The 9,625-nt window shown below is 32.7% G+C and overlaps 1 protein-coding gene and 1 pseudogene across 1 annotated transcript; both read right to left on the reverse strand.

The window, feature by feature from the left end:
• Positions 1–1,355: 1,355 nt before the first annotated feature.
• Positions 1,356–4,424, reverse strand: LOC133698942 (pentatricopeptide repeat-containing protein At5g39350). Its single transcript, XM_062122056.1, has one exon. It carries the CDS (start codon positions 4,159–4,161, stop codon positions 2,131–2,133), a length of 2,031 nt encoding a protein of 676 aa, XP_061978040.1. The 5' UTR covers positions 4,162–4,424; the 3' UTR covers positions 1,356–2,130.
• A 3,024-nt stretch (positions 4,425–7,448) lies between these two features.
• On the reverse strand, positions 7,449–8,712 carry LOC133698147 (BAG family molecular chaperone regulator 8, chloroplastic-like; annotated as a pseudogene).
• Positions 8,713–9,625: the final 913 nt, after the last annotated feature.

Below are 9,625 nucleotides of genomic sequence, written 5' to 3' on the forward strand. Positions count from 1 at the left end.
CTAAAAAAAATTAATAGTAAATTATTTTTAAAAGTGGGAGTTCTAACCATAAATCTTTTCATACAATATGCTAATTTTTTAGAATTTCTTATTATTTTAATTTTTTTATTAATTTGCGTGTTGTGTAGGTGTCTTCATGTCTAACACATAAATGTCATTAATAATTTTTTTTTATCAATAATTTTTTTTTATTAACATAGATATCTGGATCAATTTATGTATACCTCGACTAATTTTATAGACCCTGAAGTTAACGACCACGTAAACTTCTAGTATCTTTAAGAGAATTCAAACTCGTGACCATTAGAGAATATATTTTTTTTTTTTTAATATTTTAGGAGAGCATTTTAAAAGAATTATTAAATTTTTCTAAATGTCTCAGGTTAATATGAGGGATGCATTTTTAAATTGTTTAGGAAAGGAACTATTCTCCATTAATGTGTAAACTGATACAATACTATCCTAATAAGTTTACATGTAAAGATGATATATTTTACAGCAGTTTTGCCTTTCAGGATTTCACTGTACCATCCAGAATGCGACAGCTTCCTTCCCTAAGACATAATTTTCTTCCAATAAGTTAAATTCTAAGAGATCAATTTTCCTAAATACTGTATTACACAGAAACTGACCCAATGATATCTGCCAATACAAGAGAGAGAGAGAGAGAGAGAGAGAGATCTGCATGTCACCTTCGTAAATTTGTTAGGAGGTCTTTGAGATATCCTTCTCCTTAATTGCCTTCCAATATCAGACCAATCCACACCAAAAACCAACCCACCTGCTTCACCTGAGAAAAATTGCAGTCGATGCGATCATGGATATGCTTGCAAAGAATTAATAGTTCTAATTACTGTATATGTGTGTGTGTGTGTGTGTGTGTATATAGACACTGTATATATACTCACTCACCTCCATTTATTATTTTACTTTCTAATAAATCTATTTGTTTGTGTCCCAAAAACCTTAAATTCCCTTTTTCCCTTCACCAGATTTTAAGAAAATAAAAAGATACAACAACTAGAAGAGAGAAATCTTACCTGAAAATATTCCTATGACTTTTGATGGGCTAGAAATTTTATATTCTTTATATATATATATATATATATATATATATATATATATATATCTGTCTTTATCTTTAAAATATATCTAACTAATAAAGTCCCACTAATTATAAATTTCCTAAATACTATAAAGTAAGAAAAAAAATATAAAAAAAAATTAGGTGGTTAAAGAGCTAGTACTTGTCAAATGCACCGTGTTTCTGACTCTTTCATTTTATTTCGTTGTATATGCAATCAATTCATTGATGGAAATGTTGAAAACAAGACGAAATAATCACACATCATAAATGAAAGAGAATACCAAGCCATACATATTTTTATTTTTCTTGCAGGAAGTTCACAACCAGCAAAGCCATTCCCTTAAAAAGAAGTCATCATCACCGTGTTTAGTCTACATCCATCTTAAATGAATAATAATATCACATCAACATCTGCTGCAATTCCATGAAGTTAAATCCATACCAACTCAACTTGGAAAATTATTTGATAAGTTGCATTGATAACTCAATGCAAAATCATCGATAGGGTGGTAGGATGAGAGTACACATACAAAATCCATCACCATTGCCATTGTCACACCAATCATCTTGTCAAGGGATCAGGGATGCCATGAACCACATCGGGAAAGCTATCTCCATAGCTCGTGCCAATAAAATGTATTATGGTACAATTGATGGGTCATCCTATTTAATTTTCATGTAATTCTACTAGCCCTACAAGGCTAATCCCAAAGACTAAACACTCAAGGACACTGATCTCTCTTCCACTTGAGCTAGCCACATTCTTCAAAATCAAGGCGGTAATCGATTCTTCCATGAAAAGAAGCTGCGCCAATTGGTTCGACATACAATTTCCTTATCTGCTAAAATTTAAGGTCAAAAGATGCACTGAACTGGAAAATCATTGGTTTAATCACGTCTCTTTAATATATGGTTTCTAAGCAATCAGCACATTCAATTATACTCATCAATTCTTGTGCTGACTGTAGCTTTGGATGAAAATTTGTCTCTGCAGATTAGCATTAGCAAGCTAACTAGTTTATCCATTTGATATAGATAGCATGTTACCAATTCACAGTTCCAACCCCAATCGAACTGTGGGCGGGTGCTTTTCTTAATCCGATGTCATCCATCCTTTGTCTCACACTTTCCGCATCTTCCCACCTTCCCAGTGCAGCATAAAGTTTGGCCAGCAGCACATAATTTCCTGTGTTATCTGGCTCGAGCTCAAAAAGCCATTTTGCTGCAACTTCTCCCAATTCAACATTTTCATGCATCACACATGCACCAAGCAATGCACCCCATACAGCATGGCCTGGCATAAATGGCATTGTCTTTATCAGATCATAAGCTTCATCCATTCGACCAGCACGACCAAGCAAATCAACCATGCACGTGTAATGATCATCATTGGGGATTGTTTGGTGATCCTTGAGCATGAATTTGAACAAATGCAAGCCATCATCCACCAAGCCAGCATGGCTGCAAGATTGCAATACTGAAGTAAAAGTAACATCATTTGGCTTCACCCCAGACTGAACCATTTGTTTGAAAAGTAAAACAGCAATCTCACCATGTCCATGCATTCCATAACCAGCTATAATTATACTCCACACAAAAATGTCCTGGACATCTACAGGGATAGTATTAAAAATCTTGTGAGCAGATTCTAAACTTCCACACTTGGAATATATATCAACGAGAGAAGTGGCAACTTGAATATTTGAAACAAACCCAGACCTCATTAGATAACTGTTTATATTGTTTACAGGCTGTAGATCAGCAAGAATGCCATATGCAGGAAGGAGACTATTGCATGTTGCAGCATTTATTTCCACTCCTTCCATTAGCATTTTCTTGAAAAGTCCTATTGCTTCGGTTACAAGTTTATTATGAACACAACCAGAGAGCATTGCATTCCATGGAACTGTTTTCTTTCTTGAAGTTCTAGTAAAGACTGAGAAACTTAGGCCAAGACAATTGCATTTTGCATACATGTCAATCAATGAAGTCTCTACAGCAACTTCTGAATAAAGCCTTTGCTTCATCACCCAACCATGCAAGCAACGACCATCCTTCAAATTATTCAAACTAGCACAAGCCAAAAGAATCAAGGCTATAGTCACTGAATTGGGTCGTAACCCTTCAATCTGCATAATCTTAAAAAGTGATAATGCACTTTTCGCATCACCATTCAAAATGTACCCATTAATCATTGAAGTCCAACTCACTACATCCCTTTCAACCATGTTATCAAAAACCAACCTCGCCTCATCCATACTACCACACTTAGCATACATATCCACCAATGCATTGCTCACTATCTTTTTACCTAAAACCTTCTCTTCCACTAATCCATGAACCCTTCTCCCCACTTCCAATTCCTTCAAATACCCACAAGCCGGCAACACGGAAACCACACTAGCACCATCAATCTCAACCCCAGAATCCACCATTTGGTTAAAAACCACCAAAGCAGTATTTGCAAACCCATTCTTGAAATACCCATTTATCATAGTATTCCAAGAAACCACACTCTTCTCTTTCATTGCATCAAAAACCTTTCTTGCCTCCTCCACTTCCCCACAATTCATATACATTGCCAATAAAGAATTCAGCACAAACAAGTGTGAACCAAACTTTGACACTAGCGTCAGCCCATGAAGCACTCTACCATATTCAACCAATAACAATTCACTACAGGCTTTAATAACAAACGGGTATGTATAATTATCCGGGCAGCAATCTTTTGATCCAAGCATTTCAAGAAACACCTTCATCGCTTCAAAATAATCCCCCTTAGCTATATACATTTTAATCATGAAGTTATATAAGAGCGTGCCTCGTTGAGGCAATACATCGAACAGTTTGCGTGCATTATGTACGTGCCCACAATGCGCATAGGTTGCGACAAGGACTGACCGGATATCGATGGAGAGAAGGCCAGAGGTAATGAGGTGGGCATGGAGTTGTATTGTTCTGGTGAGGGATTGAGCGGCTCCATAGTGTTTTAAGAGAGACTGGTATCGGATCGTTTTAGGGGCGAGCAAGAGCTTGGTTGTTTTGGATATAGTAGTCTTTGTTGGGCCATTCATGAATTTGCTACTTTAGCTGCTGGGGGTTTTGACAGGATATTAGGCAAATGTACCAGGTAACCTGCCGATTATGGGTTGAGTTTAGGATGGCAATGGATCGGGTTCGGGTGATTTTTTCATGCATCTGTATTAATTTGCTAAATATATAACAGAGGTGTTAAAAACCCTGATTTATTTGTAATATTTGTATTATCCGATTTATTTAATCCATCAAATGAAAATAATATAAATATTATAAATAATGATGAGTAAAAAAACATAAAAAAATAAATATCAGGGGTTAGGTAATGAGTAAGGAGAGAACCTAGAGCAACTAGGAGAGGGGCCATGCCTCTGAAAAAATTCAAAAGTTCACGATAGTCCTTTAAAGTTAGTTGTGTTTCATATAGACCCTTGTAATTTCTTAATCTCCCCTTTCCTTGAAGTCATATTATTTCTACATTGCCCTCTAACTTTTTTTGTCACCCTCTGTAACGAGTGGTGGGTTAAGATATTTAAAATTTAATCAACTCGATTCAATCTGTGTATCTTATAACAGCAAATTGTTCTATCGCTTTTCTATAATTGATTCTTTTAAAAAAATTCATTGATTTAGTTGATGTATTGCACATAAATTGTTTTGGGCTAATTTATAAGCTCAAATGTTAGTTCCAATGAAATCCAACCCATGTAAATTAGTAGTGTAAACTCAACTAGTGAATATTTATAAAAACAATTAGCCCAATTCGATAGACCAATCCTTTTCAGATCTAAAAAGACTTAATGGGTTGGGTTTACAATTTATAAAATAATAAAAATTAGAAAATCGGTACTTAAGAAATTGGTTTTAAAAAAACATAATTATATCTTAAACATCACTAGTGATATGTACTAATCAGTAAGTTCTTAAGCATAGTACATATATAAATCATTCAATATTTCTCTTACTCTTAGAAATAATATATACTATTTTTTCTGCATGCATGATAACGAAGGATAGTTTTAAAATAAGTTTTTATTTAGTTTAATTTTTTAATGATCAATTAGTCAATGTAAAATAAATGAAAAATACCTCCATCTCATAACCTTTTAACTTTTTTACCGAAAAGTATGGGTTAAATTTACTATATCAATTCATAATAAACTGAGTATATTACTATAATGAATTTGTCATGTCATTTAGCTTTCTTTTTAATATATATTTTTCTATACCTTTTGTTTTCTATGTTATATATTATTCTTATTTTATAATTTATTAACTTAAATATTGGAGAGTCTTCTTTCCTACAAGGAGACTTGTTTTATATAAGTTCATGAACTATCCCAGCCCAACTTGATAAAACTTTCTCCAAAGTCTATTGCACTAGTAATGGAGAGGCCTAATTAAAAATTTTCATCTTTTTTTTAACTACTTTTGAAATTTTATTTTCTTGAACTAGTGTTCAAGGGTGTTTTAATCATTTTATTATAGTTTTTTTCTGTAATTATCAAAATAGATTCAGAAAAAATTTGATATTTTAATATACATAAAATTTATTTTAAATGAAAACATAACTTGTGTTTTGCTGGGAGGGGCGCATGTTGGTGGGGTGACTCCAGTGAATTTTTTTTCTCCTCTCTCTTTTCTTCTTAGTAAAATACAAAAGTTTCATTTCATTTGTTTTTTATATACAATTTGATTCTCATTCTTTTGATTGCTACTTATTTTATGTTATCTTTTATAGATTATTTTTTTCTTCAAATCCATCCATAATCATTTGATTTCATTTAATTTTATATCAAATTTGATCTTCATTCTTTTACTTGCATTTTTTTTATCCTTTTCCTAATTGAATTTTATTTTCAATTTCATCCATTTCTTTTTTATCCTTTTCCTAATTGAATTTTGTTTTTAAATTCATCCCTTAACATTTGATTTTGATTTATTTTTATGTCAAATTTGGTTCCTTATTTTATTACTATTTGATTAGTTTTTATCATTTTTTAGTGTCTTTTTTCCCCAAATTTCATCCCTTATTATTTTGTGAATAAGAATTTTACTTTATTATTTTTTAAGGTTTACCTTCTATGAGGTTAATCCTGAGTTCGTGATCAGGGTCTCGAGTTTTGAATATTAATTGAATTTTGTTTTCAAATGCATCCCTTAACATTTGATCTTGATTTATTTTTATGTCAAATTCGGTTCCCTTTCTTTTTTATTACTATTTATTTTGTTTTTATCCTTTTTTTATTGTCTTTTCCCTCTAATTTCATCCCTAATTATTTTGTGATTAAGAATTTTACTTTATTATTTTTTATGGTTTGTATCCTATGAGGTTAGTCCTGAGCTCATGACTAGAGTCTCGAGTTTTGAATATTAACACAGGTGACTTTGATCTTGTTTTTTAAGTTCTTTGTTAATTATTTTTTTCAATCTAATCCTTCAATGTTTGATTTATTGGGAATTGATCTTCACGTTTTTTTTTCCTGTTTTCCCTTCTATGGAGGAGTTATCTTAATCTTATATATCTATAGTCGCAAGGTTAACCAGATAACCCATATTGAGTTGGATTTTTTTTGTTAAAAAATAATTTTTTTTTAATGTCACTCTTCAACATTGTGTTGTTTGATAATTAAGCTTCATTGATTTATTTAATTTGATTTCGATAGGATTATCCTAGTATCACAACTAAATTGTAAATTTGATATATTAACCCTAATGGACTCATATTGGTTCTTTTATCTTTTTTTTATTAGTTTTTTTATTAATTTCTTTATTGTCTTTATATTTTTTTATTTATATTATTAAAATTATATAAATTTATTAAACTCAATCAAATCAATAACCTGAAAAAAAAAGAATTTATTAAACTTTTTTTAGAAATGCTTTCATCACCTTATCATCATCTTTTTTATAATGAAAAACAATTAGAACCATGCTGTGTAACCTCAATAACGAAACTACTAAAACTTGATTTTTTTCCCCAGAACGAGAATGAGGCACAGTCGTGTCTTTTACAATGCTTTGTAATCAAAAGAAGAATATCTTGATCATAGAAATGGAATAGAGGTGACCATGGCATTAGCAACAGAGTCTCATTCTCTTTTCTGGTGTCCTTAGTATTGCATTATTCAGTATGTCACACTAAAATGTGCAGAGAGTGCTTCTGCGTGGCTGGAACATCTCCCGCTAAAGAAACTTCTAGCATGAAGAGAGGTATTTTGACAGAGTAATTCAGATGAAGGGTTAAAATGCACAGGAATGGAAGAGTACATTTTCTACCAGCAGCAAATGCACTTTTGAAAAAATGAGTGGTGAATCGGTAAAATATATAGAGTTAAAACATTCTCAGTTGTGGAATTTATTATTCACTCAACATCTAAAATTCCTGGGAGAAAGTAGCAGATTACACACAAATCCCACCACTACACTAGCGAAACGCATTTCGTCAATCCTACACCAACAAATGATATTAGACTACAATAGGAACCTGATGCCCCAGCCAAGCCACAAAAATGTGCGGGACTTCAGAATCCAAGCCCGATTAATGGCCCTCTATGTGACAATTTTCACAGCCTTTCTCTTCTTCATCAAATCAGCTCTTGATTCCATCTTTACAGGCACTGGAGCAGAGAAAACTAAACTCCCATTTTGATTCCAGGCAATACCCATTACTTTCAAAGTCACCACCATTTCTCATATTCCTTCCAGGATTCTCAATCAAATTTCCATAACCACCATAATCATTCTTGGCATTCAAGATCCTAGCGTTGTTACTCTTCCCTAAGACCCTCACATTCCTAGCAGAATTACATGAACGTTCACGCCTTTTAACTGCAAACCCATCAATGAACTCCAAAAACCTTACCAAATCTCTAGTAACTGACCTTCTTCCATCTCTGATCATAGGATCACCACCCAACAAACAACACCCACAAATTTGACAAAGACCCATTAATGATATACCTGAATGGAGTCAAGTTAGAGCAGCGAGTCCATGGCTTTACGAGAAACAACCTCATAATCAAAAAGGGATTTAGAAGAAATAGAAGACTTCAGCGAGTTAAAACTGGATTTGATAAAAGCAAGCTCCTTGAGCTGGCTTAGGGTTGATCGGTGAACAAGAAAGGCACGAAAATGGGTTCGAATAACACGTGCAGCTGTGTCTCTGAGAGTACGTGAAGGATAGTAATGACTAATATTATTACTAGAAGTAGAAATATGGTGAAGGGAGGACTCGAGAGTGTTGATTCGTTGAAGAAGAGGAGAGAGAACAAAATGGGTTTGATGGGGGTCATCTTCTTCTTGAAAATATAGCTTCTGAGGGAGAAAGTTTGTTCTTTGGTGATTTTTTTTTGGGGGTTGTTTCTCTTGTTAAGACAAGGAGAGAAGAGACGGGGTTGGTGGTGTTGCTGCTGCCGTTGGAGGAGAGAAACAGGGGATTGAAGAAGTGGATCAATTGATACTTGTGGTGCTGGTGATGGTGGCGGGTGGAGAGGTTGGGTGAAACAGTGGCTCTAACAGCAGTGAGTAGCGGCGGCGGGGATGGATACTTGGTTTTGGCAGTGATGATCGTGGTAGTGAGAGGCCATTTTGTGTTGCGGGGGGTTGGGGTGGTTGATAAGAGAAGGGCACAGGAGAAATCAACTGTTGACATAGCTGTTAAATTCAAATAATGAGTATAAATAAAACAAACCATGATGCTGTGCGTTTTATTTCCTTGGTTTTTTAATTAGTCTTTAGTGCCACGTATGATTTAGGAAGAATGTGCTGGAATTCTAAGAATAAAAAACTCACACACATGTGTGTGAATATTACCAATATCTAACGGTGTGGAGAAATTATTATTCTTCGAACGTAAATCACTATGAATTACATTAGTAATTCATAATATATTTTTTTTATTTTTTTCTTTTTCTTTTAACTTTCCTTTTTTTTTTCAAAATTACTTTTCTTTTTTTTTCCAACTTTGCTTTTTTTTTTTTCTGTGAATTTTTTTTAAAAAATTATCTTTGTTAATTTTACTTTTTAAATATTGAGCTGGTTAGAAATTCTGCTTTGTATTTTTTTCCTTTACAATACTGTGGATTGCCACTGTGTTTTTCCATATAGTTTTTTTATTTTATTTTTTTTATTTTTCAAAATTATATTTGTCAATTTTTTTTATATTGAGCTGATTGAGAATTTAGTTTTGTAATTTTTTTCTTTAAAACATTGTTGGTTGCTACAGTGTTTCTCCGCATAGTTTTTTTTTGTTTTTATTTTTTTATAATTTTCTCTGAAATTATTATTTTTATTTTATATTTTAATATTAAGCTGGTTAAAAATTATAATTACAATATGTGAGGAAAACACTGTAACTTTCCTTGCAAATTACTGTGGATTGCTACAATATTTTTTTCCATATGGTTTTTTTCTGTTTTGTTATGTTTTTCCCTAAAATTATCATTGTCAATTTTATTTTTTAAATATTAAGCTGGTTAGGAATTGCAATTACAAGTAAAT

This window comes from Populus nigra, chromosome 7 (genome assembly GCF_951802175.1).
Source record: "Populus nigra chromosome 7, ddPopNigr1.1, whole genome shotgun sequence".
In the NCBI taxonomy this organism is placed as follows: Eukaryota; Viridiplantae; Streptophyta; class Magnoliopsida; order Malpighiales; family Salicaceae; genus Populus; species Populus nigra.